The following is a 27,302-nucleotide window of genomic DNA, read 5'->3' on the forward strand; positions in this document are numbered from 1 at the left end:
AGTAATGCTAAAATGAAAGCATAACGTCTCATGTTCATGTTCATGTAAAATTCCTTATTATACAAACTCATTGAGCAAATTGTGTTGAAATCAAACTGAAGAATGGCTCCATTCATTTTAAGATGCATCTGTTATTAGATCCAAAAAACTACACATACGAACCAAGTTCTTGTTCTCTGACAAGTTCGGAGATTGAAATTTTATTAATTTCGTATCAACTTTAGGAAAAATATCATTTACACCTTTTTAATTTTTTTCTTAATCGTATTTAAATCTATATTTATAAAAAAACCATATTCAAAATTTATCTGTCAATTAAAAATCATGTTAATAAATATTGAGATGGTTTAAATAAAATTTATCCTCCTACACACAGTCCGCATATTTCTTCTTCATCATCTAAGGTTGACATATACTAAGAAATAAAGAGGAAACTTCACCATTTAAATTAAACTCCACCATAATTTTTTTTACCCAAACAAAAAAAAAAAAAAAGCCTCAAGCGTGTGATTTATTGAGCAGTATATTATACACCAATATTTAACATGCATAAAAGCCTCAAGCGTATTGAAAATAGTCTGATAATACACAAGATACAGACAACCAGATAATCTGGTTCTAATTCCTAAGCAGATTCAGCAAAGCCCACTTTGAGATCCCCATAATCGAATACCGTGTGATAAGCCCCCATAAAAACATCTCCAAGAATCCTGCAGAAACATTTTTTGATGGAAAATCTACATAAGCATGATGTTTTATATGCATTTTTTCAGTGCATTCAAAAATAAAAAGGGTATGGTGCTAAGAGGCCAAAGATTAGATACCAGAGAGGACCCCTTGGTGGAGGCACATCAAAAGCCATAAATCCACTGATACAGATTGTAGCAAAGCCTGTTCCAGTTTTCACAATGTACTGCAAAAAAATAAATAAATAAATAAAAATACAGCAAATTTAGCAGATTAGAAAAATATTTAAAGAAAAACTCGTAAAGAAGTACAGATATAAAGAAACATTGAAATGTAAATCTAACCTGGTCTGGAGTGAGAAGGAAAGGTTTGCCTCCAATGTTGAATGTGATGTTAGGCATGCTCGAAAGGCTATCACAGTCGATTACTGATTCTCCTGATGGACTTGGCAGGTTTTCACATAGCTGTTGAAATTCAATACCCATTAATTTGATACATGGAAAATCTCATAAAACATGATCTCTGGCTTAGAAATTAAAGGCATGGAGATTCAAACTCACTCACCTCATTCACATAGTTAAGAACTTTTTCTTTTGTTCCCTTCTGTTTCAGTTGATTCTGAACCCAAACCACAAGCATCTCACAAGCTGTGCACAAAGCGGTGTCCCCAACCTCCTTGTTTTCCTCCTCAACCACTTGTTTGATACCGGCACTGCATAGTATTGTGTTTCACTGTTAATTTAAGGTAAAAGAATTTCCCAAGTCCTAAGCCTATTTGACTAGAAAAGATACATATAATTGTCAGCTGCATTTAGTGAGAAACTTTGTTGTCCAAACGCTGTGGTTAATGGAACTTCCTTTGATATTTTTATTGAAAGCTTCACCCTAATAGTTAGAGACTTGCAAATTACCAACTCTTATTCGACATGATTGACCTTCAATGAAAATGGTTTCACTTGGGAATATGAATAAATTGCAGTTGAAGGATTCACTGACAATAGATAAGAAGTTTATAAAGTGGATATTGATGAATGGAAACAAACAAATTAGGAGATGATGAGAACTTTTGGACCTTTCTTGCTTATCCCTTCCGAAAATGCACACACCAATCTGCGAACATACTTTGTTAGGTTCTACCTGCAGGCCATAGATCAAATACAATTTCATGCCCAATCTTTAGTATAGATACTTAAAAGATAAATTAATAAAAAGATGAAAACAAGAAAACCTACCCCTGATACGAGAAGATCCCATATTAAGTTTCCATATTGAGAAACAATTTCCTTACATTCTGAACTGATTAATCCTTCAGCTCCAATGGCATGGTTGATTTCAGTCACAACCGTCTGAAACATGGCCAATAAGAACAGTTAAAAAACGAAAACTATATACAAAGAAACAAAGAGGACATGAATGAATAACAAATATTGATCAAGATTGAAGGCTCTTTTTGAAAATTCAATCCTCAAAAAGATGAAGAACATACAGTTGGACCAGCGAGTAAGGATGTTCCTGAATCCACAATAGCAGCACAACCACCCTCACAAACACCTGAGGAAATTATCAAGAAGTTTGCATGTTAAATCTTGCTGTCATGTCTTAAGGCAAAATGATGATTTCTCCCAGAAACTTGATACTCGAATAATACCATTGATACTTCATATTTCTAACCATATTTGTAATTAAGGACCTAACCCAAGCGAGAATTCTATGCTAACTGATAGTATAGATAGCCTTCCTGCTTTTCATAGGTGCAGACTCTAATTTATTGATATACAGAATTTTTTATGACCAACCAAGATGCACAGCTATATTACATTTAGAGGGCCAGGAAATCACCTGTTGATTGGGTTCCAACAAGAATGTCTCCCAATTCAAACTGAAAAATATGAAAAGTACGTTGGACAAATTAATTCTCTCACATCCAAGGAAAAAAGAGAGTATAGTGACAGATTATCCAAAAACTTCTTTTATGTACCTGCCAGTAACCCTTTCTAGTAATAGGAACATAAGTATGCTTCCCTTTGTAATGATTTTCATCAACACCGCCAAAAACAATTTCACCTCCCACATTTGCATCCGGATCACGGTTTAGCCAGAATGAGAATACCTCATCATTTACGAGACCTTGCTCCACCATGTTGTACCTGTAGTCTTGAAAATAAATCAGTATATCCAAAGCATTAAATACTTTGGACATTTAAACTTCATTCCCAACATTTAAAATTCTAAAACAACATTTCTACTCAAAGTACGAACAAAAGAATACCACACTGGAGTAGCATTCCCAACTGAAATTTCCTGAAATCCAAGTCCAAGTATACCATCAAACTTTGCTATCACAAACGATAGACTGCCTTCCCGTGTAGCCTCGATAAAGACCTAAGTTTTTTTTACCCAAAAAAAAGAAAAAAAGAAGTAAATATAGAGCAAAAGACAAAATGGCAAACCAATTCTGCAGCCAAATGACAAAGTAATTCGGAAATAAATAATAAAACTTAACCAGGGAAAAAAAAAAAAATTAAGATAATTTACCTGATCTTCGACAGTAAGGTCCCCAACTTTAACATTGTCTTGACTGAAGAAACCAGAGATTGATCCCGATCCATACCTTATTTCACATGATTTTCCTGAATCAATGGTCATCAACAATTAATTTTCACAACTGAAACATCTAATAATTTGTTCCATTGCAGTTAAATAAATAAACTATAGCCTTACCAATTTTGGTATATGTCTTGGACCGGCTTGACTTGTACCGAGAGTGGAAAAGGCAGGCAATCTGATTGTAATCATGAAAAGTTAAGCGATTATGTGTACAAGATATTATGGAATATGGCAAGCTATAATTATTATTATTATTTTTTTTTTTTTTTTAAAAAAAGAAAAACTTACAGAAAAGTGGCATCTTGATGATGGAACCCAAAGATTGGAACTGCCAGTATCAAATATGACAGTGAAGGTCTGAGGGGGAGAGCCAATACCAATTTCCCCATAATATTGGGCATCCAAATAGTTACTCAAAGGTACTATATCATCCTCTGAATCACCCAAATAACGAGACTCTCTCAATTTTGCCTCCCTTGCAAATTTGGAAGCTTTGACATCTTGAAGATCAAGGGTTCGCTTCTTCAAAGGAATTCTCACCAGGCCATTAGAGGAAGCAGGAAAAAGTGAACATGTCAAGGACCATAAACAGAAAGCCACAAAGAGATATCTACTCCACATGTTTAGAGAACTTCTGTCAAAGGAAAAGACCAAAATTACAAGTAAGCTGCAGTTCCAGCAATATGGGAATCAAAAAATTCTTTCAACTTGTATGAAGTAAATGAATTATGGGAAATCACAAGCCAATAATAAAGTTAAAGGTAAAAAGTTATGCAGAATTCTACAAAGTAGTTTTTCTTACAAACTATTGCACTTTTGATCAATTCTTACAAACTATTGCATTTTTCATAACCATGTAAAAGATCCATCTATATTCTATAAAGTGGTTTTTCTTTGGTTTTGGGGGCTTTTATTCAGAGGGCAAGAAACTTCGTATGTATAATTGTGATAAAGTTCAGTCAACGCAACAATCATTCCCTTTTAAAGAGTTCTTATTGCTGATTGAGGCAAAACAGAACTTGCAGACACCCAACTGTTTGAAGCAGCAGCACAGTAGCTAACCACGTCAACAAGGCCGTACCAAGAAAATTGAAGTTTTAACTTGCTAAAAATTTCCAATTTTTGCAAGTTCAACTCAAGCAGAGAATTTGATAACAGAGGAGGAAACACTCAAATTTAAAAAAAAAAAAATAAAAAAAAATTGGGAGATATTGTAATTGAAAAACTGGGATTCACTCTCACGTCGCTTGGTTGTAAGATTAAGAAGATCGGAGATAATTTTTACAGTGTCAGCTTTGTGGAACAACAGATCATCACTAAGTTCTGGGTATATATCTTTTCATTCTGGTGGAAATTCAAGTTACTAGTATAGTATACCAGATCAAAGAAACAGAGAGAAAAACATCGTGAACAAACACAGTACCTACTACCCCAAAAAGAAACAATTGTGAAAGATTATTTCCAGCTTATGCAACAAACCCATATCAAGAAACATGATTAGTACAAAAATCAATATAACTAACTAAAGATCATCAAAAGTCAACCCAAGCTAACCACAGTTCCATCAGCATCACAACACAAAAAGAAAACCATAAAAAATTAAAAAATTTATATAAAAAATTAAAAAAAGACAAGGAAAAATCATTTGATTTGAAGTTTGAACAACCCAATAGACTGTTTGATCACTGAACACCATGCTCATATTCAGATGTTAAATATAATCATAAAAGATTAAACAGGTAAAACTCAAACCTTTGCCAGCTTTAAGCTCAGTTAAGGGAAAAAAGAAAAAAAAAGGGAGATGCAGCTGAATCTGAGGTAGATAACTATGGACCTCTCTCAAAGAGTGTTCAGAAAGATGAGTAATCCAAAATCCATACAAATAGGAAACAGCTTTTATGGAGGAGGGCTAAAAGGGAATTTATGCAAAGCTCTACTTGTCTTGTCTGTACTAAATCAACGTCTATGCATGAAAAAAGAATAAGCCACGCGCTTCACCTTCCTTTTTTTTTTTTTCTTTTTTCTTTTTCTTCTCTATATTTGTCTTGTAGCTTAGTTTCATTTATTCATTATTTTTATTCTTCCTAAGCTAAAAGCCTACTATTTAACAATTTCTCATTTTCTGGTAATCTGCTTCTAACTACCGTCTTTTGCTCTATAAATTACTACTCTTTTCAAAGGTTATCCACACCACTCTTTTCTATAAGTTATCCACACCACTTGTATCTAAATTCAACTTTCTCATACACTCACACAAACATACGTATATATTATTATTATATAATATATACACATATATAATTTAATTGTGACATGATGCCAATATGCTAGTGCATTATAAAAACATGTCATAGAATGAGAACGACCTTACATTAAAATATTGTGGGTAATTAATAAAAAGATTTAAGTTGTAGCCGTGCAAATTAATAACAAAGTGTCTTTCTCTTCCCCATCGAAGTTACCCAGAAATTTCCAAAAAGATTTGGTATGCCTTACAAGTAACAGTGCAGAGGAAAGAGCCTGCAACATATAATTCAAAACTAAGCTCCTCCATGCAAATACAAAAAATTATTTCATCATTTTATTTAAAACTCAACATGCATGTGGCTTCTGATAGTACTTATGCATTGTGCACTTTTTATTTTATTTTATTTTTATTTGGTAATTAAAATGGCTAAAAAGCATTTGGTGAAGATTGAAAGCGATGCCACTTAAAAGCCCAACAGGTTTTCGTTGAGTATCATCAATGCTTGTTCAGGAATATTCTACGTGGCACGCTATGAGCCACTGAGAAAGCAATAGATAACAATCTTCTTTTATGCAGGGGAAAATTTCCACATTGAACTTTGAAAAAAAATTAAGATTAAAAAAATTATTGCGTAACCCAACAAAATTGTGACACAAAGTATCTTTTCTCCTCCTCCACCCAAAAAATAAAATACAAAAATATAAAGCTTGTCCTTATTCACAAATATGTTATAATTAAATTCCTCCTTTTTTCTGAAATAAAATATTAATAAATCCCATTTTTCAAAAAAGAGAGACGATAATATATTAAATCCCTTGATCAGGCCCATTTGTAGAAATATATTAAGAAGCATTTAAATAAAAAAAAAGGTTTGTTAAGAAGCCCAATTCTATTTGGGGCCTTAGTGACAGCATTCCACTAGGCCCAAAACCCAAACATTATTAAGAGGTACCAATTGTTTTTCAGTTCTACTCTTTATAACTAAAAACAGAGAAAAAAAAGGAATCAGAGAACTCTGCGAAGACTGCAAATAGCATAAAACGCATAAAAAATCAAAATCAAAAGCCAAAAACGGGTCCGTGAAATGTTTATCTATTTGCTAGTGTCTTTTTTCCTTCTGGGAACCCTTTGTTCTTGCATTGTCGTTACAGATGAAAACGAATTGTGGCAATGTTATTGCCCTCTTACCAAGATTGCTGTCTAAATGTTCGATAAAATGACTCAGTAACAAAACTGTTGTACTAGAAGTAGAACTGAGATAAACATTGGTTTCTCTTTTCAGTTTCTGTTGCTTTCTTAGAATTAACTTATGATTTTTCTCTGCTTTAACTTGAATAATACTGCTGACTATTGGGACTATATTCTATTATTACTTTGGCTGTGAGAAAAACGTTGAAGCAGTTGATATTTGCTTGCATTTTACCTTACCAATCTGTTTTCTTTCTGTGTTACTCTTACTCTCAGAAGATTCATTGTTAAGTTGGGGCAGCTTGTTAATTAGATTCAGTGTCTACTTCTTCTTAGTGGATTAAGGCCTTAGCATCTTGGGGCGTGGGAGGAGCTTTGAATTGTATCAGAAAAGTGAAACAGAAATGTCTCTAAGGCGGTTCTTTGGGTTTTCTGATGGTGAGCTGATGAGGTCCGATGCAAAACCTTGTTCCAGATTGATGCGACAGACTGCCGGAATTTTTACTGTTGGAGGAGGGTTGGGATTTTGGATTCTTTGTAGATTGCATTATGGTCTGTTCTAAATTTTATTTTCTGCTGATTCTATCAATGTTTGAAGCATAAAAGCATTTAATTTGTTATTCCATGTTGAATTGATAATGGTCATGCATTTCTCCTCTATATTTTGGGTTTCAATGCTCATGCAGGTCCAAGAATTACAGTTCCTAGAAGTCTCAGATGGGCAGCTTGTGGAGCAGTAACCGTAAGCTCAACCTCTGCTTTGCTGGTACGCTTACTGAGTCCCGAGTGTGAACCCCAAAACATAGCTGCTTATGACACTGGAAAATAGCACTGGTTATTGAAGTTTGAGATACTTTTGTTAGTCAATTATATTAGTCTTTTAAATACAACTAGTTTCGAGATAGACCACCAGGATTGGTTCATTTTCAAGTCTAGGTCTGCCTCGGAATGGATGTACCTTTAAAGAACATAATGATTAAGCTTTTTGAAATGTTTGTTCTTGTATGAAAGTTTGTTGTATTCTTACAATTTTTTTGTCTGCTTAGGAATTGTAGAACATACACCATTATAATTGATTGACATGCTGTGTGATCTTTTGAGGGATAAAAAGTTTGGGAAAAGAGGAAGGGTAGGGGGTGTAGGATGGAGTCCCAATAAAATCTAATTCCGGATTAGGCAGCAAAAAGTTTATAGCTCCTATATGATATCAAAGATCAAGTTCATATATACAGGTTCCAATATCCATTACTAGTACTCAGACCTTTCTCTAATTTAACATAGTTGGAAACCTTGTTATAATGGTGCGAATTGCTAAGGTTTACGGATTTAGGTTTATTCACTTTCAAGGATAAAAATATTATGTTTTGGAAAGATTTTCATTTACATTTGCCCTTATCCTTTTGAGAAAAAAAAAAAAAAAATGAAAGTAAAGAAGCAAAATGAAGAGCAAGTCAAATTTTCAACCAATTGAACCCATGATTTCCATTCTTTTTGCTTTTTTTAATTTTATTTTATTTTCCTTTCCTTTTCAATGCTATGTTTGAGTGGTGAAGAATTTGATGGAATTGATTTCCTAGCGCCCGTAATTACTTTTTGAAGCATCATCTACTAACTTCAGGAAATGCTTAAGCCAAAATAAGGAGTTTTATTTCGATTTTTGCAAGACAAGGACCAAACCAGTAAGAAGTCAAAGGAAATGTATAATATCTCATGTTTTAAGGGATTCGAATTTTTAGATTTACTAAAATAACACAAAATCCAATTGTAAATTTCTATAATAGCATAAATCATTCCAATTGTAAATTTCTATAATAGCATAAATCATTCTCTCTCTCTCTCTCTCTCTCTCTCTCTCTTTTGAGTGCTGTGTGGGCCAAAAAGAAAATTGTTAAATCGTGAGGAGGAAAATTTGAGAGTAGAAGTGGGCAGGCGTTATGCATAGAAAAATAATAGCAGATAGACATTAATAAAAAAGTTGCATTATGATTATTATGTCAAAATTGGTATGGAAAAGGACTTAGGGCCTAACCCAAACGCAACCTAATTTTGTCCCTCCTGCATCACGTGGGACCGTCTCTAGACAACTACACCGACGACTGTTGTTACCACTTTGGAATGCTCAACCGCACTTTAATTCCATTTCCAAAATTATCCCTATGATTTACTCTTACTTTGTATGCTAACATGCCAACATGAATAATCATCCTTTCATCAATTGGAATTTCACCCTACCATAAAATCATTTACTTAGCTTATTGGACAATTTTTACTAACTGCTTAATATTTTATTACTATCTATTACAGAAGATAATAAACGTCCCATTTTAAGTTGTCCAATGAAATCCTACTAACTTTACTATTTTTTGGGGCTAAGACATCATTCGCTTAAAAGAAAGCCAACGAAGGCCAATTACAAGGCAAAATAATAATAGTAATAATGAGTTACCACCACCAACCCCGGAATTATATTTTAGAATTGAAACTAAAATGGATGTTTGATCTCATTGACACACTCCAATTTATATTCTCTAACCATATTCATATATTTGCGCAAATTTTATAAAGATTTCTTAGTACATCTAAAACAATGTTTTTATTTTATTTTATTTTTTTATTGATAAAATTCTTTTTTTTTTATAAATTTATATTGAATTCCGTGATATAAAATCATATAGTTTCTGTCTGGACTACCTATTTCTATATTATCCTTTCATAAACATTTTAAATTCACATCAATTATTTTAAAATTATCTTAAATTAAATTTTACTACATATCAAAAATTTATAAATCATGTAAAAGTAAGTGGTTTAAAATATTTTTTTTTTCAATTTGAAGTTAATGTGATGAGTCTTTTTTTTAATAGTTTTTCTTAAATTTTTATTTTTTATTACCAAGAAGTGATGTGATGAGTTATGAGGAAGGGTTATTGGCAATTTGCGAGAAAAGCATCACAAACAGTTCATCAACAAGTTGCCAAGCAATCTCTCACTTGTATTGATATATATATATATATATATATATATTTTGGAATTTTAGTCTTTATCATCCTTTTTCTGCGGGATAATAAACTACTATTTTATTTCCTTCTTTTTATTTACCACCACAGCCTATTTGTGAATATATAAGTCCCCATAAAACCAACCATGAAAAACATACTTCTTTTTTTTAATATCTTAATAATAAAACCACAACCTTTTTTTTTTTTACCCCCCCTTTTCATGTCATGAATCTGAATTTAAATCTCAAAATACATACTTAGATTAAAAAAAAAGAAAAAAAAAGGAAAATCAAAGCTAGTAAACCATCCAAAAATATTTTGTTAAATATTGAATAAAATAAAGGAGTGGAATAATATACGTGGATAAAGAGAGTAGAGAGTGAGTGAGTGAGTGTCTGAATTGGCGGCACCTGACTAGATTACTAAGTTAATGGAAACTCCAATGCGTCCCACTTGTCCCTCCTCTTCCTTCTGCTTCTTCTAATCCTTTCTCTCTCTCTCTCTCTCCATTTCTGTGTCGTATTGACACATTCAAATCTCATCCTTCCAATAAAAAAAACCTAAATTCCAATTCCACCGTTAGCCCTCTCTCGCTCTGTCTATCTCTTACTCTCTCATACATTGATGCTCTTCTTATCTCTCTCCGTTTCAATATCCATCTTCGTCTCCCTACCCTAATTTTTTTTTTTTCCCTTCTTTTTCAATGGCTTCTCTAGCCCACGAAAACCTCGACCATGACGATGATCACGAACACTATCGCAACCATCACCACCACCACCACCACGCCAACAATCTCAACGGTGATTCCAGAACCCATTTACCCAAAAAGCCCAGGCTTTCTTTCTTCACCGAATCCGAAATCGCCACCGAGTTCGCTCACCACGACTCCGACGTTGCTCGGATCAACAACGGTAGTTTCGGTTGCTGTCCCGCTTCCGTTCTCGAAGCCCAGAAGGTTTGGCAGCACAAGTTTCTCGCTCAGCCTGATGATTTCTACTTCAACGAGCTCAAGAAGGGGATTCATCGTTCCAGGTCCATAATCAAGGAAATCATCAATGCCGAACACGTCGACGAGGTCTCTCTTGTCGACAACGCCACCACCGCCGCCGCCGTTGTCCTCCAGCAGACCTCCTGGGCTTTCTCCGAAGGCAGATTCGACAAAGGCGATGCCATCGTTATGCTTCATTACGCTTATGGTGCCGTCAAGAAGTCCATCGAGGCGTATGTTACACGTGCCGGCGGGTATGTAATCGAGGTCCCTCTGCCTTTTCCGGTGAGTTCCAACGATGAGATTGTGACTGAATTTAGGAAGGCTTTGGAGAAAGGAAAAGCTAATGGTAGGAGGGTTAGGCTTGCTGTGATTGACCATGTGACATCCATGCCTTGTGTCGTAATACCCATCAAGGAATTGGTTAAGATTTGCAGGGAAGAAGGCGTTGACCAGGTTTTTGTTGATGCTGCTCATGGAATTGGCTGCACTGCTGTTGATATGAAAGAGATTGGAGCTGATTTCTATGCTAGTAATTTGCACAAATGGTTCTTTTGCCCACCTTCCGTGGCGTTTTTGTATTGTAGGAAGTCACCCAAGTTGTCTGAATTGCACCACCCTGTAGTGTCTCATGAGTATGGTAATGGGTTGGCAATAGAGAGTGCCTGGATTGGGACAAGGGATTATAGTCCTCAGCTTGTTGTCCCTTCGGTTTTGGATTTCGTAAATAAGTTCGAAGGTGGTTTGGAGGGAATTAAGAAGAGGAACCATGATGCTGTCGTTGAGATGGGTGAGATGTTAGCAAAAGAGTGGGGGACTCATCTTGGGTGCCCTCCTGATATGTGTGCAAGCATGATCATGATTGGATTGCCTGCTTGTTTGGGAATTTTGACTGAGAAAGATACTTTGAAGTTGAGGTCTCATTTGAGAGAGAAATTTGGTGTTGAAGTTCCAATATATTTCCGAGCCCCTAGAAATAGTGAGGATGTAACAATAACCGGGTATGCTCGCATTTCGTATCAAGTCTATAACAAAGTTGATGACTATAACAAGTTTAAAGATGCTATTAACAAACTCGTTAGTGATGGATTCACCTGTTCCCTTCTCACTACATGATAAGGTATGCTCTGCTTTTATCCTGATTGGTGGTCTATGAGCTAGAGATGATAGTTTATCTTCTTTGTGTTTCGTCATTTTTGTCAAATTGTGCTTGTAAGTTTACAAGTGGTTTAGGGATTTAAATATGAATGTATGTGCTTGTGTGCCTGTAAATTAGTAACAAGATATATCAACATTTACAATCGATATTTGTTACGTTTTTGCTGACTTTTTTTTTTTTTTTTTTTTTTTGGGAATTCGAAATGAAATTTCTTGGTAAATAGTCATGAGCACATGCATGGTCATTATGTCATATATTTGTGTCTCATCAACTCATCCATGAAGCGTTGAATGTTTATATTTTGTTATATGCATTATTTTAGAGATAGAAGCTACTAGGGTGTTCTTCACCAATTATGTCATCTGCATCGTTATCATATTTTTCTTCTTTCCCACACTTTGTCTAGCAAGATTCAATTGCAAAGATGCGGCAATTCAGTTTCTTTAACTTTGCTTTGGAAATCATATTCCTCCATTCATCCCAATATAAATTGCAATATGAAATTTGTAAATGATAGATGTGAAGTAGGTTCCTTACCTGATCTTCAACGCTCAGGCTTTTTGGCAGGTGTAAAGGTAGTATAATTATACGGTTTTCATTTGCCAGGTTCACACTACGTATTACGTAATATGAGGCTCTTGTTAGCCACCAAATATGGAGGAAGCCGAACAATGGTTTCCAAATTCTCTAATGTTGCAAGGTTCTTGGTTCTTGCAAATAGGTAGCAATTCTTTTATATTTTTCTTGTGGGATTAGCCATTAGCCATGGGAAGATTGGGATGTGGAATGGGGCCGGCTAGCCCCCAAATTTTCTAGTCTTAACTACCACTTGGTCGTGTTTAAAAAAAAAAAATAAATAAATAAAAAAATAAAAGGGTGAGCATGTGTGTCTTCGTTGTTTCTAAAAAGAAAATTTTGTGCCATAATTTATGAATCTGATTTAATTATCTGTTTGTCATCTTTGACTTGTAATTTCTGTTTATGTGTAGTTGAGTGAGGCACTGAAGAAGTCTATCTGAATAAGGCCTATGGTTCTCTGCAACTCTCGCATGCTTGGCTGGTAGCTATGGTTTCGATACCATTACTGCCCAGAATAGTAGAGAAACAAACCTTAAAGGTGCATGTAGGGGAGCAGAAAGAGAGTTTCATCTTCACCGTTTTTTATGATTGTTATTTATGAAGATGAGGAACTATCAATTGAGCCTTAGGTGTCTTGTAAATGTTTCTTGACTGTTTGTAATTTGCATGCTGTTAAAGCCGGCAATTGAGATATACTTCTTCAGCTTCAGGCTAACAAAATGAAGTCTCTTTAGGCTAACTTCTGGATATTTTATTCTTACACACCTAGAGTTGGCTTTTTTTTTTTTTTTTGGGGGGTTAATGGAAAACTTAACCTTCAATCCGGGAAAAAAAAAATGAGGCTTGACCATAAAGTTTTTCAGAGGCTGGCGTTTTGGAATTTCTTCAGGTAGAAGTTTTGGTATCTTTCTCAAGCGCCTGTAAATTTTTACATATGTAAACGTTGCATATGTTTCTTAAAACAGTAATACTACTTAAAACGCATGAACAATGGTTTGAACTTTGAACCTGGATCTGTTTTTCGTTTTCAGCTTCTTGAAATGAACGAGTAAAGGATCAGTCGGTGTATGTCAAATATTTTCCCGGCCATTACCTCGGTTAGGCAATACCCTCATAGACCCTAACCACCAACAGTTATGGTGACCACAAGATGATCAACTAAATGTAATGTGTAGTACCAAAAAGTAAATGAAATGTGGCAACTTATACAAAACATCATTTTGATATTTCTCGAGTCAGCATTTATATTATGATATTTTAGAAGGGAAAAAAGAAACAAAAACAAAAACAAAAACAAAAACAAAAACTGTTGCATTATTTTCATTATGTGCTGGTTGATATTTTTAAGAAATTAAATGTCACTATCATATAAGCTATGTGGTCTTAGTCTTATTGACAAAGGGAATCTTTTAATAAAGAAATGGAAAAACGATCGAGATTATTCATTGAGAGAATTATTTCTAATAAAATTAATTCAGAAAATAATAATAATAATAATAATAAGTTGAAGAAACAAAAAAAGTAGTCAAAAGCAGATCGTAAAAACAAAATAGAAAGAGTAATTACTCTTATCTTTCCTCCATTTTAATCACCCAAAAAAAAAAAAAACCGAAAACGACGAAAGAAAGGAATTTCTGTATCATTCAACTATCCAAGGGGCAACCACACAGTATCAGTAAAAGGAATTTCCAATGATGGGGGTGTTAGGTTGATGAATATTTTAACCATCTTCCTTCATATCTAAGCCAAACCTGTAACCTGTTGATCAAAATTGACCCTCTGAATCTGTAAAGGTTAGTAGAAAACATTGTCTTTATATGTCAAACCTCACTCACTTTGACGTTGAAACCCACGCAACCACCTTTATCCCCATTGTCTGATTTATCAAAACTACCAAAACTCATTTCTTAAAAGCACCTTCTTCTTTCTTGTTTTTCGTATGTGATCCTCATTGTAAAAGTTTGTTGTTTCTTCAGCTGTCCGTTCTCTGTCGGAGGCTTCGAGCAGCATGGTAATTACTAATACCCTCAACTTCTTTCTAGCTTTAGTGGGTTTGGAAGCATTGGTTTTCTCAATTGCTTAAAAACCCAATTTGGTTGTTACTATTTGTTTGGTTGGTTAAGAAAATGGAAGAAAAAGTATATGAAAGAGAAATATTGTACTCATTATGTCATGTTGCTGGAGTTTTAATCAAAGTTAGGCTTCTAGTTTGCCTTGGCCAAAAATGTTTTACTTCATTATTTTTGTATTTTCTAAAGTCCTTAACCATGAAAGATTCTTGTCTTGAACTTGAAATCTTCATTCATTGTGACTGAATTTCCGTAACCATTCTATTGACAGTTCGTAGCATTATGACTGAGATCAAATAGGCTCTGCTATTACCATTTGAATGATTGGAACGCGTTTGTGTATCATTCTGTTTAAGGCAGATCATGGCTGCGCAAAGAACTACGTCTTACTATCACTGTTTCGCTCCTTTCCTTCTTCGTCATCAAACACCCCAATTCCTCAAGTTTAAGCCTCTTTTTCGACTTCCACCGGCCTCTTCCCATGACCACTGTCTCAACCTCAATGCTGGCTCCAAAACCCATATACCCATTAAGTCAAATCTCTCTTCCTTCATCACAGACTCAGAAATCCAATCCGAGTTTGCTCACCATGATCCAGATGTTGCCCGGATCAACAATGGCAGCTTTGGATGCTGTCCTGCTTCTGTTATCACCGCTCTGTGGCAATGGCAGCTCAAATACCTACGCCAGCCTGACCATTTCTGCCACAATGAGCTTCAGAAGGGGTTATTGGAAACGAGAACCATAATTAGAGAACTTATCAATGCAGACGATGTTGATGAAATTTCTATTGTGTATAATGCCACTACTGCTGTTGCCATAGTCTTACAGCAGGCAGCTTGGGCTTTTTCTGAAGGGATATATAAGAAAGGGGATGCCATAATTGTGCTTCAGCATGCTTTTGGAGCAGTCAAAAACTCAATTAAGGCCTACATTTCACGCGCTGGCGGATATGTTATTGAAGTTTATTTTAAATTTCCTGTTAGTTCAAACAACGAGATTATAACTGCATTTAGGAAGGCTTTGAAGGAAGGAAAAGCTAATGGTAGGAGTGTTAGATTAGCTTTGATTGACCATGTTACCTCAATGCCATCCTTTTTAATTCCAGTTAAGGAGTTGGTTAAAATCTGTAGGGTTGACCAAGTTTTTGTGGATGTTGCTCATGGTATTGGGTGCACTGATGTTGATATGAAAGAAAGAGGGGCAGATTTCTATACTAGTAATTTACACAAGTGGTTCTTTTCCCCACCATCAATTGCATTTCTGTATTGTAGAAAGTTATCAAGGTGTTTGAATTTGCACCATCCTGTAGTGTCTCATGAATATGGTAATGGGTTGGCCATAGAAAGTGCTTGGGTTGGGACCAGGGATTATAGTCCTCTTTTGGTGATTCCTTCTGTTTTGGAGTTCATTAGCCGGTTTGAGAACGGTATTCATGGAATCATGGAAAGAAATCATGAAGTTGTTGTGGAGATGGGGAAGATGCTGGCAAAAGCTGGGGGAACAAATCTTGGGTCCCCACCAGAGATGTGTGCAACAATGATCATGGTTGGATTACCTTCTTGTTTAGGTATTTCAAGTGAGAAGGATAGTCTGAATCTGGGGACACATTTAAGGGCAGATTTGGTGTTGAAGTTCCAATATATTATAGGACACCAGAAGATGGGGAAGTTGAGCCTATTACTGGGTATGCTAGAATTTCTTATCAAGTCTACAACAAAATTGATGATTATCTCAAGTTCAGGGATGTGATCAACCAACTCGTAGGCAATGGATTTACTTGCACTTCTCTCCTAGACTAAAAAGTAAGCACTATATTCATCCCTTGAATGGTTTTATTTTGGTCAGTAAAATCTGTTTATAATACTAGACTGCACTGGATTGGCTGGACAATTTTAAGTTTGATATGTGAAATGGATCCAGCATCCCAAATGCACCTAAGTTTGCTAAGTCCAACAATAGAATCTGTTTTTTTCTTTTGGTATCATGTTGCAACTCCTCCCAAGTAATTGAAAATTGATGTAGAATCTTTGTCATGAGAATATATGCTCTTGTATTATTATTATATATTCTCTTGTATTATTCCTATTCAAATATTCTTTTATTTCCTTCCATGGTCTATTTGACTGTTTGGTCAGTTGTTGCAATCTTAGTGGTACAAGCATTACGCCTATGGCTCTCTAAAATTCTTGTATGCTTGGCTAGTTGCTATGGTTTTTATACCATTAATGCCGAGAGTTTTAGAGAAATAAACTGCAAAGGTGCATGTAGCGGAGCAGAAAGATTGTTTCATCTTTAGCTTTTTTATGAATTTTTATTTGTGATGATGAGAAACTCTCAGTTGAGCCTTAGGTGTGTGTAAATGTTTCTTGACGTAATTGAGATATGACCTTTTCAGCTTCAGGCTAACATAATCTTAGGCCAACTCATGATAGATATATCATTCTTGCATCCCCATTGTTGCTACGTTTTTTTTGGTTGAACATATAAATGAATAGCACTTGTAGCAATGGTGACCACAAGATAATCCCATGTAAATACAATATGACAGCTTAGATAAAAACATCATCTTGATAGTTTCTTAAGTCAACGCTTATATATTATGATCGGTTAGCAAAAGACAAAAAAATAAAAAATAAAAATAATAATTTGTTGCATTATTTTCATTTTGTGTTGATGACATCTTTTAAAAAATTAACATGTCACTATCAAATAAGCTAACTTTTATAGTCTTAATGATAAAGAGAATCCTTTTTATAAATGAAATGGAAATGGAAAAAACAGTCGAGAATATTCATGGGAAGAATTATTTCTATTACAATGGAGATTCAGAAAGACAATTTTTTCTATATTATTATCATTCAATTAAAGAATCCAAGGAGCAAGCACTCGGCGAAAAGGAATTTCGAATGGAACATAAAATTAGTGAATCTTTAATCATGTTCCTCTATATTATCCTAAGCCAAAGCCGTGAGGTGGTTGATCAAAATTGACCCCGCTGATTCTGTAAAGGTCACTAGAAAACATCGACATGCTGCCTCACAACATTGTCCTTATGTGTCAAAGCTTTACTCAATCGCTTTGACAATGAAACCTGACCGGCCACCTTTGTCTTCATCGTCGGATTCATCAAAACAACCAAAACCCATTTCTTAATACCACCTGATACTTTGTCCATTTTACAACAGACTAGAACATCCTATATAACAAGGTTTGACCATGTTGCCTTGTGAATCAAAACCTTCATCTTTTTCTTCCTGTTCTTTGTATTTGATCCTTATTGTTTATTGCTTCTAATTCAGCTTTCTATTAACTGTCAGATGCTTGCTTGGTAATTACCAATACCCTGCAATCAGATTGGTTATCTTAATTACTTGAGAAAACGGAACAGAAAGTCAACTATTCGTTTGTCTGGCAAGAAAATTGAGAGAAAAGTATTTCAATGGAGATATTGAACGAGACTTTTAGTTAGCCTTAGCCAAAAATGTTCTTGACTTGGGTCATAAACCAGGAAAAATTTCTTGCTTTGAGCTAGAAATTTTGAATGTCAATTCAACGCATTTGTGTATAAGTGTCTGCTTCATGCCTAGGCAGAGGACTATGTCTTACCATCGACGTTTTTCTCTTTTTCTTCTTCTTCAACATCAAAAACCTCAATTCCTCAAGTTTAAGCCTCTTTTTCAACTTCTACTGGCCTATTACCATGACCACTATCCCAACCACAATGCTGTCCCCAAATCCCATATACACATTAAGCCAAGTCTCTCTTCCTTCATTACAGACTCAAAAATCCAATCAGAGTTTGCTCACCATGATCCTGGTGTTGCCCGGATCAACAATGGGAGCTTTGGTTGCTGTCCTGCTCCTGTTATCACTGCCCTGCAACAATGGCAGCTCAAATACCTACGCCAGCCTGACCATTTCTACTACAATGAGCTCCGACAGGGGATATTGAAAACAAGAACAATAATCAAAGACCTTGTCAATGCATATGATGTTGATGAAATTTCGGTTTTAGATAATACCACCACTGCCGTTGCCATAGTCTTACAGAAAACAGCTTGGGCTTTTTCTGAAGGGACATATAACAAAGGGGATGCCATCATTGTGCTTCAGTATGGTTATGGAGCAGTTAGAAACTCAATCAAGGCCTATGTTTCTCGTGCTGGCGGGGATGTTATCGAAGTTCATTTTAAATTCCCTGTGAGTTCAAACAACGAGATTATATCTGCATTTAGGAAGGCTTTGAAGGAAGGAAAAACTAATGGTAAAAATATTAGATTAGCTGTGATTGACCATGTTACCTCAATGCCGTCCTTTGTAATCCCAGTTAAGGAATTGGTTAAGACTTGTAGGGAAGAAGGTGTTGACCAAGTTTTTGTGGATGGTGCTCATGGTATTGGGTGCATTGATGTTGATATGAAAGAAATTGGAGCAGATTTTTATACCAGTAACTTGCACAAGTGGTTCTTTTCCCCACCAGCAGTTGCATTTTTGTATTGTAGAAAGTTGTCGAAGTGTTCGGATTTGCACCATCCCATAGTGTCTCATGACTATGGTAATGGGTTGGCCATTGAAAGTGCTTGGGTTGGGACCAGGGATTATAGTCCTCTTTTGGTGGTTCCTTCTGTTTTGGAATTCATTAGTCGGTTTGAAAAAGGTATTCATGGAATCATGGAAAGGAATCATGAAGCTGTCGTGGAGATGGGGAAGATGCTGGCGAAAGCTTGGGGAACAAATCTTGGGTCTCCACCTGAAATGTGTGCAGCAATGATCATGGTTGGATTACCTTCTTGTTTAGGTATTTCAAGTGAGAATGATTGTGTGAAGCTTAGGACACATTTAAGGGAGAGTTTTGGTGTTGAAGTGCATATTTACTACAGGACACCAGAAGATGGGGAAGTTGAGCCTATAACTGGGTACGCTAGAATTTCTCATCAAGTCTATAACAAAATTGATGATTATCTCAAGTTCAGGAATGCAATTAACCAACTCGTAGGCAATGGATTTACTTGCACTTCTCTTCTTGATTAAAAAGTAAGCACTATATTCATCCCTTGAATGGTTTTAATTTGGACATTAGGACCCATCTAGAATTCAAGACTATTGGATTAAACTGGATTATTTTAAGTTTGATCTGTGCAATCCTTTGACATCCCAAACTGACCTAAGTTTGCTAACCCCAAAACCAGCATCTCTTCGTCATTGCCAAATTTCTTCTTCTTGGTACCATGTTGCAACTCCTCCCAAGTTTGAAATTTGATGTAGAATCTTTGTGATAAGAATGTATGATCTTATATTCTTTTATTTTATATCATGGTCAATGTGATTATTTGGACATCTGTGGCAATCTTAGTGGTACAAAGCATTACGTTTCCTTTATTTATTAGTATTATTATTATTATTTTCCTTTAGAACTTATCCATATCCTGTATGATATAACACTCTTCCTTGTTGGCCATCAAAGATAAGCTGTATAATGGTTTCAAGTCCTTATTGGATATGTTTATATTTCTTATCGCTAATGTTGGCACGCGCAATTACTTACGTGCAAGGACTTCTTAATTTATGGATCGAAATTGCTGTAACTTTTGAATAATTTATTAGTTTTTTTTTTTTTTTTTTCACTGACATATTTCTTGTTGGTTTTGTGGTAGAATGAAATAAAAGATTTGCTTTAGCTATAAGAATCAATGCTTTACCAATGAGAATCAGACAGCAAGTATGATGTTTACTGTATCAGAGGACAAAGTGGCTATCAACACTATGAGAAATTGTTGTTGAAAATATTCAATGGCTATGAACACTATTAGAATTGTTGTTGAAGATATTCAATGGCTAGTATTCGTTTTCATGCTTTTCATTGCTTCCTTTATTGTATTTGGATGTCGTATTGAAAGATTTTCTTTTTGTTTTTTTGGGGAAAATTCTGTACCATTACAAAAATAACATCATATTGAAAGTTAAACCAGGGTAAAAGGGTAGTATTTTCCTGCATTTTCCTGCTTGTTCAGCTTTATAAGAATCAAATGATTTTCACTACCAAGTACCAACCAAAAGATAGCAAGAGATAACTTGAGAACGGATTATGGCGCTTGTGGCTTTGCTTATGTGCAAAGAGTCTTGTAGCAACCTCGAAGAAATGATTATTATATATATATATATATATATATCTAGGTCCCTTACTCTGAGAATAAAAAGGAGTGAAATTAAGTTTTTTATTTTTATTTTTTCCTCCATAATTCGGTTGTTTGGATCCATTTTTCTATATCATAATATTCTGCGACCACAAAACTCTTGAACAAGCAAATCAGGCATTTTCTTTTTTAAAGCTAATAGTTATATCAATTTAATTTTACTAATATTTTATACGAAAGTGTCATATATAAATATAACAATGTGAAACTATAAGATATGATAGTTAAATAATAAACACTACAAATAATTAACAGTAAAACTAAAATTTTACAATATCAAAAAAAAAAATCCTAAAATTTTACAACCAAAAAATAAAAAACAGGGAAAAGACCACAATTAATTTATTTTTAATAGTAACACAACTAGATATATGTAACGTATATTGATATATATGTTATGAAAATATTTTTTTTTTGGAACCAAATATAAGAGATTATTTATAATTCTTAGCATAGAATAAAAATTTAAAGGATAAATAAAAAATTAAAGAATATATATATATATATATATATATACACACACACACTATGTACATACGGACACACAATACAGACATATATGGTTGATAAATCTAAGTATAAAAAATATAAATATACAAATATTAAATATAGTATGGGTGGCAATAAACAAAGCAAACTGTCATTCTGTGTATTCACCAAAAAAAAAAAAGAAAAAAAGAAAAAAAAAAAAAAAAAAAAAAACTCTCGTCCTGTGTTGTGTATGGGTAGGGGGTGTGGTGGTGTTGGGGGAGGCGGTGGATTTGTGATTGTGAATGAATTCGAAAATTTTGGGTGAGACGCCGAATCCAATTTGGGGATTAGGGCAACCTCTTCCTCTTCAATTCTTTATCTCTTTCTCATTCGGTACGTAAATTTCCCTAATTCCTATCTTCTGCTTCCCCAATTTTCTATGTTTTTAGGGTTTGGAGATTGATTACAGATACAGAAAAAGAAAAAAAAGTTTTTTTTTATTCTATTATTAGGGTACCTTTCATTTAAATTTTAGGTGTCAAATTTGGTACTAGGGCTCTTAGGATAAAATTTTCGCGTAATTTTTTTTTTAAAAAAATTTCGGATATTTATGTTGCCTCTATTCATCTATGTGCTTTACATGGCTTTGGCAGCCATTCAATTTTAATGCGTATATTTTGAAGTTACCGTTGATTATCAGTTTGCAAGCTGAGATAATGATTTTTTTTTTTTTTTCCCGTGTTCTTATACAATTCTGAATAACTGGAACTTAGTTTCTGTATGGAATCAGTTTGCAGCACCGCTATGTAATGAATTGTATGCGAAATTTCTGATACTAAAATAAAAAAATAAAACAAAATTCCTCACAGTTTAGAGCTGGTTTTTATCCATTAATTAACTTAAAAATGGAGGAGAAGCAGAGTGACTACAGAATTTTGTGTTACATGATTAAGAGTTTGAAATTAATAATGACAATGACTGGAACATGAGCAATACTATGAAGTTTCTTGTCTTCACATTTCACTTCAATGTTTTCTGAAATTCTGAATTGCTTAACAAATTATTTGAAATCTATTTTAACCATGGCAGCTCATGGCGGGGAAGAAAATGATAGCAATATGTCAGTCGGGGGGTGACTTTGTGAGTGATAAAGATGGTACATTGTCCTACAGTGGTGGTGATGCTCATGCTATAGACATCGATGACCAAATGAAGTTCAATGATTTTAAGACGGAGGTGGCAGAGATGTTCAATTGTAGCATTAATACAATGTTCATCAAATACTTCCTTCCTGGAAATAAGAGGACTCTCATTACAATTTCCAATGACAAGGATCTGAAACGCATGATTAAATTCCATGGGGATTCTGCCACAGCTGATGTTTATGTCATCATGGAAGAAATTGTAGCCCCTGATGTTTCAAATATGCCTGCTAGTAGGTAGTTTCTGGATTTCTAAGCCAATATCTAATTATTATTTAGTCTTTATTTTTTGTTGAAATTTTGGAATTTCCTTGATTTTGTAGGTCAAGCAGAACAACTTTGTCCGAAACTGTTGTCCCGATGGATGCCCTTGATGTTGTGGATGATGTTGTGGGTGATACCACTCAATCTATTATGCCTCTTGACGTTGTAGATGATACCAACCATGTTGGTGCTCACATTGGTATACCCGCTGAAATTTCACCCATTTTTCCTCTTATTGGTTCCAATGATGAGAAGAATCCTAAAGGTGCACAGCAGTGGCAGAATACTATCACTGGTGTGGGCCAAAGATTCAGCAGTGTTCATGAATTTCGTGAATCATTGCGTAAATATGCCATTGCACATCAATTTGCATTTAGGTATAAAAAGAATGATAGTCATCGTGTGACTGTCAAGTGCAAAGCTGAAGGATGCCCTTGGAGAATTCATGCGTCACGGTTATCTACCACTCAGTTAATATGCATTAAGAAGATGAATTCAACACATACATGTGAAGGAGCTGTTGCAACAACTGGGCACCAGGCAACTAGGAGTTGGGTCGCAAGCATTATAAAGGAGAAGTTAAAAGTTTTCCCAAATTATAAGCCCAAGGATATAGTAAATGATATCAAGCAAGAATATGGAATACAGCTAAACTACTTTCAGGCCTGGCGTGGGAAGGAAATTGCAAAGGAACAGCTTCAGGGATCTTATAAAGAGGCATATAATCAGCTACCTCTCTTTTGCGAGAAGATAATGGAGACCAATCCAGGCAGTCTTGCTACTTTCACCACTAAAGAGGACTCAAGTTTCCATCGGCTCTTTGTGGCATTCCATGCCTCATTATATGGTTTCCAACAAGGTTGCAGATCTCTCCTTTTCCTAGATAGTGTATCCTTGAAGTCAAAATATCAAGGCACATTATTAGCTGCAACTGCTGCAGATGGGGATGATGGGGTTTTCCCTGTTGCTTTTGCTGTGGTAGATACAGAAACTGATGATAACTGGCATTGGTTTTTGTTACAACTAAAATCTGTAATATCAGTTTCTTGTCCAATAACATTTGTGGCGGACAGACAGAAGGGATTAAGGGAATCAATTGCTGAGATATTTAAGGGTTCATACCATGGCTATTGCTTAAGGTATTTAACTGAGCAATTTATGAGAGACTTGAAAGGACAGTTTTCTCATGAGGTGAAGCGCCTCATGGTGGAGGATTTTTATGCTGCTGCTTATGCACCAAGGCCTGAAAATTTTGAAAGGTGTCTTGAGAGCATCAAAAGTATATCATTGGAGGCTTACGATTGGGTTGTACAGAGTGAGCCCCAAAACTGGGCAAATGCATATTTTCAGGGTGCTAGATATGGCCATATGACGTCAAATTTTGGGGAGTTGTTCTACAGTTGGGTGTCTGATGCACATGAGTTACCAATAACACAAATGGTTGATGTAATAAGGGGTAAGATTATGGAGTTAATCTATGAACGAAGAGCTGATTCTAACCAATGGGTGACAAGGCTAACTCCTTCAATGGAGGAAAAGCTAGAAAAGGAAACCCAGAAAGTCCGTACCCTTCAAGTGTTACTGTCAGGTGGAAGCACATTTGAGGTTCGTGGTGACTCCATTGAAGTTGTTGACATGGATAACTGGAGTTGCAGTTGCAGAGGGTGGCAATTAACTAGTTTGCCTTGTTGTCATGCTATTGCTGTTGTTACCTGTGTGGGTCGGAGCCCATATGATTGTTGTTCTAGATACTATACGACTGAGACCTACAGATTGACATACTCAGAATCAGTACATCCAATCCCAAATATGGATGTGCCTGCGCTGCAAGATTCTTCTCAGATTGCAGTAACTGTAACCCCTCCTCCCACCCGTCGGCCACCAGGACGACCTACGACAAAGAAATATGGATCACAAGAGGTAGTTAAACGTCAGCTGCAGTGCAGCAAATGCAAGGGTCTTGGGCACAACAAATCCACTTGCAAAGAGGGGTTATAGAATGGTAGACTTTGTAAGTATTAGCTTCTTTTTTGCCCCCCACACCCGGTAGCTTACTTGTGTGTCTCATTCTATCTTTTCTACCCCCACCCCTGGTTGCTTACTTGTGGCTGTCATTCTAGTTGTTTTTCCTTGGATTGTTTTGTTGCATCCATGGTGTTGACTGATATGTTGATTTGCATATTGTATGTTATTTTGTAAGGGTGACCACCATATCTTGGTTTTTAGGAGCATCTGTGGGCGTGGCTTCCCTTGCACCAGTTTTGTCTTTTGTAGGAAGATAGACATGTACATATATAGTTGATAACGTCCTTCAGTCCCTGTGACATTTGAACATGCCCACGGACTAATAATTTGTATTTTTGCATTCCCATAATTGGTATACGTGTTCTGAAACATTTTCATATTGGTCAACAATGCTCAACATGGATGGCACGTTGATATGCTGCTCTAGTGGCATGATTCTTTTAGATGATTCAAATAAAGTTCTCTAACCTGCAAATGAGACTTCATGAATTACATTTAATTTCCGAACTTGCTGTTCCATATTTTTATTTTCTTGAGATCGTGCTAATGATTCCCCTTTTGTGGTCCTGTTAATAGGATTACATCAGAGGAAGAGGAATATCATATTTTGTAATCTGGCTCTTTTGAAGGACTGAAAGATTTACTGGATGCCATAGGTTTTTTATAAACACGCACAGGAATCTGATACATGTTGGGTAGCTTCTGTGTATTTATAATTTATTATTCTTCTCTAGTTGTATTGCTAACTTCAATTGGTTCTAGTTTGAATATCATTTAGTTAGCATGTCAATATCGATAGTAAAAATATGTCTTTTAGTCTAGTTTAAGCTTTTGTATGAATTTGACTCATCTTGCAGATGTTACACCTCTCCTGTTACTTCTCGGTTCAACTTTTTGTGTACTGCTTACATCTTAATGATGAAATACAACTGATTTTCATGGTCATCTTACACAAACCGGTGGTCGAGGCTAAAGGGAAGGGCCACCATGCTTTATTGATCGAAGCCACTATGCTTTATTGATCGAACAAAATGCCTCTTCACACAATCAAAAATATGTTCGGTTCTTGTTGGCCGAACAATTTAGAATTGTTTGGTCATATTACCAAACAACTTAAAGATGTTTGGCTAGACTCGTCAAAATCTTCAGTTGTAAGTTACCAAAGTCCTGTACTTATAGCTTGGTCAGTAGTTGTACCATTGAAAGTACACTATAGGTTCAAGGTTCAATCCTGATCTGGGTTAAAAAATCCCTCTTCCCCCATCTTGAATCAAAAGAAAAAAAAGTAGCAAAGTCCTTACTCAAGCCTACGGGTTTCTTTTAGAAGAACCGGTGTGGGAGACATCAAAATATGATCTTATTTTACAGGATTTATTTTATACCTAATTTTTTTCTTGGCCTAAATTATCGTTGTTTATATAATCAAATTGTGAAAACGGAAGAGTCCAAGCAGAAAAGACAGGAAAAAAAATTATAAAGGGCAAAGAAAATGGTTGAAATTGGGAAGCCCACTGACATATTTTTTTTTTTTTTTTGGGGGTTAATAATGCAATGTAGTTAATATCGAATGTGTTATGTAATCTGAGATAAATAAATTATTCAAACATGAAATTATTTTTACGTGTACCAATTCAGGAATCAGATTGCCATGTAGGCAAAGAAGGTAAACTGAAAATTTTCTCATATCTACCCACATATGCAATGCAATACCGAAGCTGATCACATCCTATTTCAACTACCTTTCTTTTTCTTTTTTCCTTTTTTGGGAATGAACTATATTTCATTTTGACTATGTTTTATTACATAATATACTATAATGTTTTAAAAACTATAAATAATTAATTAAAAAAAAAAAAAGGAAGAAGAAGAAGATAGCAACGTTTTTGCTCAACCCAAAATTTATTTATTTATTTTGTTTGTATAGATGATTACGAGTAATTGTCGTTAGGTGGCCATGCAACAGATTTAAGCTTTATACATTGGATTTTTTATTTTTTATTTTTAAGGAAACGTTGTTATTTCTAAAATAATTTGAAAAACAAGTAGAAACTTGTTATAGCTTTTATGACCATTTGGATAGTCTTTTTATTATTTTATTTTAGAATATTGAATATGTGCTTGATGGTTTATTTAGAAGCATGATGAATAATTTTTATATAATTTTTTTAATAACCTTTTTCTCTTTCTGTTGATCTCAGTTTAACATATTGAGGTGTTAAATCTTGAGTTAGAAGGTGTGACCGACGGTGGTTTGAATAACGATGATGATCAAGACAATTGCTGCCCAGAAAGCTGGATCGGCCCATGAGAAGAAATCCGACGGTGAATGGATGCCGAAGAAATGGAAAGACCAAAGAAATCGTCGGCTATTGATGATAGAAATATGAGAAAAACAAAAAAGAGACAATAAACTACTATATTGTCTAAGGTCTTCATTGCAAACTTTGGTCTCCCAGTGAAGTCAAATTTGGTTCGTAGAGGAATTGACGTAGAAAATGATAGAGGTGTACACGGCTGTGAGAGCTCTGAAAACGAAATTCACGTCTTCTTCCGCTGCGAAGTCGCGAAAAGAATCTGGTTCGCAAGCCCTTGGTCTATAAGATGGGAAGGAGTGGATTG

General features: G+C 35.1%; 5 protein-coding genes and 1 pseudogene across 13 annotated transcripts; 5 read left to right on the forward strand and 1 right to left on the reverse strand.

Moving 5' to 3' along the window:
* Window positions 1–484: 484 nt before the first annotated feature.
* On the reverse strand, window positions 485–5,215 carry LOC107411703 (aspartic proteinase). Its single transcript, XM_060811832.1, has 14 exons — window positions 5,047–5,215; window positions 3,583–3,928; window positions 3,409–3,469; window positions 3,223–3,317; window positions 2,957–3,069; window positions 2,666–2,834; window positions 2,527–2,566; window positions 2,174–2,238; window positions 1,916–2,033; window positions 1,760–1,820; window positions 1,252–1,399; window positions 1,032–1,151; window positions 825–913; window positions 485–710 (listed from the first exon to the last, which is right to left on the reverse strand). Exons 2-14 carry the CDS (start codon window positions 3,913–3,915, stop codon window positions 626–628), a joined length of 1,497 nt encoding a protein of 498 aa, XP_060667815.1. The 5' UTR covers window positions 3,916–3,928; window positions 5,047–5,215; the 3' UTR covers window positions 485–625.
* A 1,251-nt stretch (window positions 5,216–6,466) lies between these two features.
* On the forward strand, window positions 6,467–7,752 carry LOC107411684 (uncharacterized). Of its 5 annotated transcripts, none has more exons than XM_016019317.4 (3): window positions 6,467–6,617; window positions 7,007–7,282; window positions 7,417–7,752. In XM_016019317.4, exons 2-3 carry the CDS (start codon window positions 7,135–7,137, stop codon window positions 7,557–7,559), a joined length of 291 nt encoding a protein of 96 aa, XP_015874803.1. In that variant the 5' UTR covers window positions 6,467–6,617; window positions 7,007–7,134; the 3' UTR covers window positions 7,560–7,752. The 5 variants fall into 5 exon arrangements, with proteins under 5 accessions (XP_015874803.1, XP_015874802.1, XP_024926234.1 ...); XM_016019316.4 differs by having other exon boundaries at window positions 6,496–6,617; window positions 7,067–7,282; XM_025070466.3 differs by having other exon boundaries at window positions 6,521–6,617; window positions 7,010–7,282.
* Window positions 7,753–10,122: 2,370 nt separating this feature from the next.
* On the forward strand, window positions 10,123–13,202 carry LOC107411704 (probable L-cysteine desulfhydrase, chloroplastic). 2 transcript variants are annotated; one of them, XR_001580898.4, is made up of 3 exons: window positions 10,123–11,837; window positions 12,483–12,597; window positions 12,866–13,202. XR_001580898.4 is itself a non-coding variant. In XM_016019343.4 (2 exons), the coding sequence occupies exon 1, from the start codon at window positions 10,433–10,435 to the stop codon at window positions 11,831–11,833; it is 1,401 nt and encodes a 466-aa protein (XP_015874829.3). In that variant the 5' UTR covers window positions 10,125–10,432; the 3' UTR covers window positions 11,834–11,837; window positions 12,866–13,202. The 2 variants fall into 2 exon arrangements, 1 of the variants encoding a protein (XP_015874829.3); XM_016019343.4 differs by lacking the exon at window positions 12,483–12,597 and having other exon boundaries at window positions 10,125–11,837.
* Window positions 13,203–14,036: 834 nt separating this feature from the next.
* LOC107411679 (probable L-cysteine desulfhydrase, chloroplastic) lies at window positions 14,037–16,632 on the forward strand (annotated as a pseudogene).
* Window positions 16,633–17,277: 645 nt separating this feature from the next.
* LOC107411685 (probable L-cysteine desulfhydrase, chloroplastic) lies at window positions 17,278–20,385 on the forward strand. The gene is made up of 2 exons (XM_016019319.4): window positions 17,278–19,561; window positions 20,182–20,385. Exon 1 carries the CDS (start codon window positions 18,107–18,109, stop codon window positions 19,556–19,558), a length of 1,452 nt encoding a protein of 483 aa, XP_015874805.2. The 5' UTR covers window positions 17,278–18,106; the 3' UTR covers window positions 19,559–19,561; window positions 20,182–20,385.
* Window positions 20,386–21,358: 973 nt separating this feature from the next.
* Window positions 21,359–27,022, forward strand: LOC107411697 (uncharacterized). 4 transcript variants are annotated; one of them, XM_016019333.4, is made up of 4 exons: window positions 21,359–21,585; window positions 22,282–22,631; window positions 22,718–24,669; window positions 26,882–27,022. In XM_016019333.4, the coding sequence occupies exons 2-3, from the start codon at window positions 22,285–22,287 to the stop codon at window positions 24,654–24,656; spliced, it is 2,286 nt and encodes a 761-aa protein (XP_015874819.2). In that variant the 5' UTR covers window positions 21,359–21,585; window positions 22,282–22,284; the 3' UTR covers window positions 24,657–24,669; window positions 26,882–27,022. The 4 variants fall into 4 exon arrangements, with proteins under 4 accessions (XP_015874819.2, XP_015874818.2, XP_015874817.2 ...); XM_016019332.4 differs by lacking the exon at window positions 26,882–27,022 and adding an exon at window positions 25,260–26,069; XM_016019331.3 differs by lacking the exon at window positions 26,882–27,022 and adding an exon at window positions 25,541–26,069.
* Window positions 27,023–27,302: the final 280 nt, after the last annotated feature.

This window comes from Ziziphus jujuba, chromosome 10, assembly GCF_031755915.1.
Source record: "Ziziphus jujuba cultivar Dongzao chromosome 10, ASM3175591v1".
Taxonomy (NCBI): Eukaryota; Viridiplantae; Streptophyta; class Magnoliopsida; order Rosales; family Rhamnaceae; genus Ziziphus; species Ziziphus jujuba.

What these genes read in the sequence shown, in the direction of transcription:
- LOC107411703 (XM_060811832.1), bottom strand. Translation starts at nt 3,915, where the DNA reads ATGTGGAGTAGATATCTCTTTGTGGCTTTCTGTTTATGGTCCTTGACA. An exon ending in ACCTTACTGTCGAAGATCAG is followed by an intron (nt 3,070 to 3,222) that starts GTAAATTATCTT and finishes AAAAAAACTTAG; the next exon opens with GTCTTTATCGAGGCTACACG. An exon ending in GGGAATGCTACTCCAGTGTG is followed by an intron (nt 2,835 to 2,956) that starts GTATTCTTTTGT and finishes TCAAGACTACAG; the next exon opens with GTACAACATGGTGGAGCAAG.
- LOC107411684 (XM_016019317.4), top strand. Translation starts at nt 7,135, where the DNA reads ATGTCTCTAAGGCGGTTCTTTGGGTTTTCTGATGGTGAGCTGATGAGG. An exon ending in TCTTTGTAGATTGCATTATG is followed by an intron (nt 7,283 to 7,416) that starts GTCTGTTCTAAA and finishes ATGCTCATGCAG; the next exon opens with GTCCAAGAATTACAGTTCCT.
- LOC107411704 (XM_016019343.4), top strand. Translation starts at nt 10,433, where the DNA reads ATGGCTTCTCTAGCCCACGAAAACCTCGACCATGACGATGATCACGAA.
- LOC107411685 (XM_016019319.4), top strand. Translation starts at nt 18,107, where the DNA reads ATGCCTAGGCAGAGGACTATGTCTTACCATCGACGTTTTTCTCTTTTT.
- LOC107411697 (XM_016019333.4), top strand. Translation starts at nt 22,285, where the DNA reads ATGGCGGGGAAGAAAATGATAGCAATATGTCAGTCGGGGGGTGACTTT. An exon ending in TCAAATATGCCTGCTAGTAG is followed by an intron (nt 22,632 to 22,717) that starts GTAGTTTCTGGA and finishes TTGATTTTGTAG; the next exon opens with GTCAAGCAGAACAACTTTGT.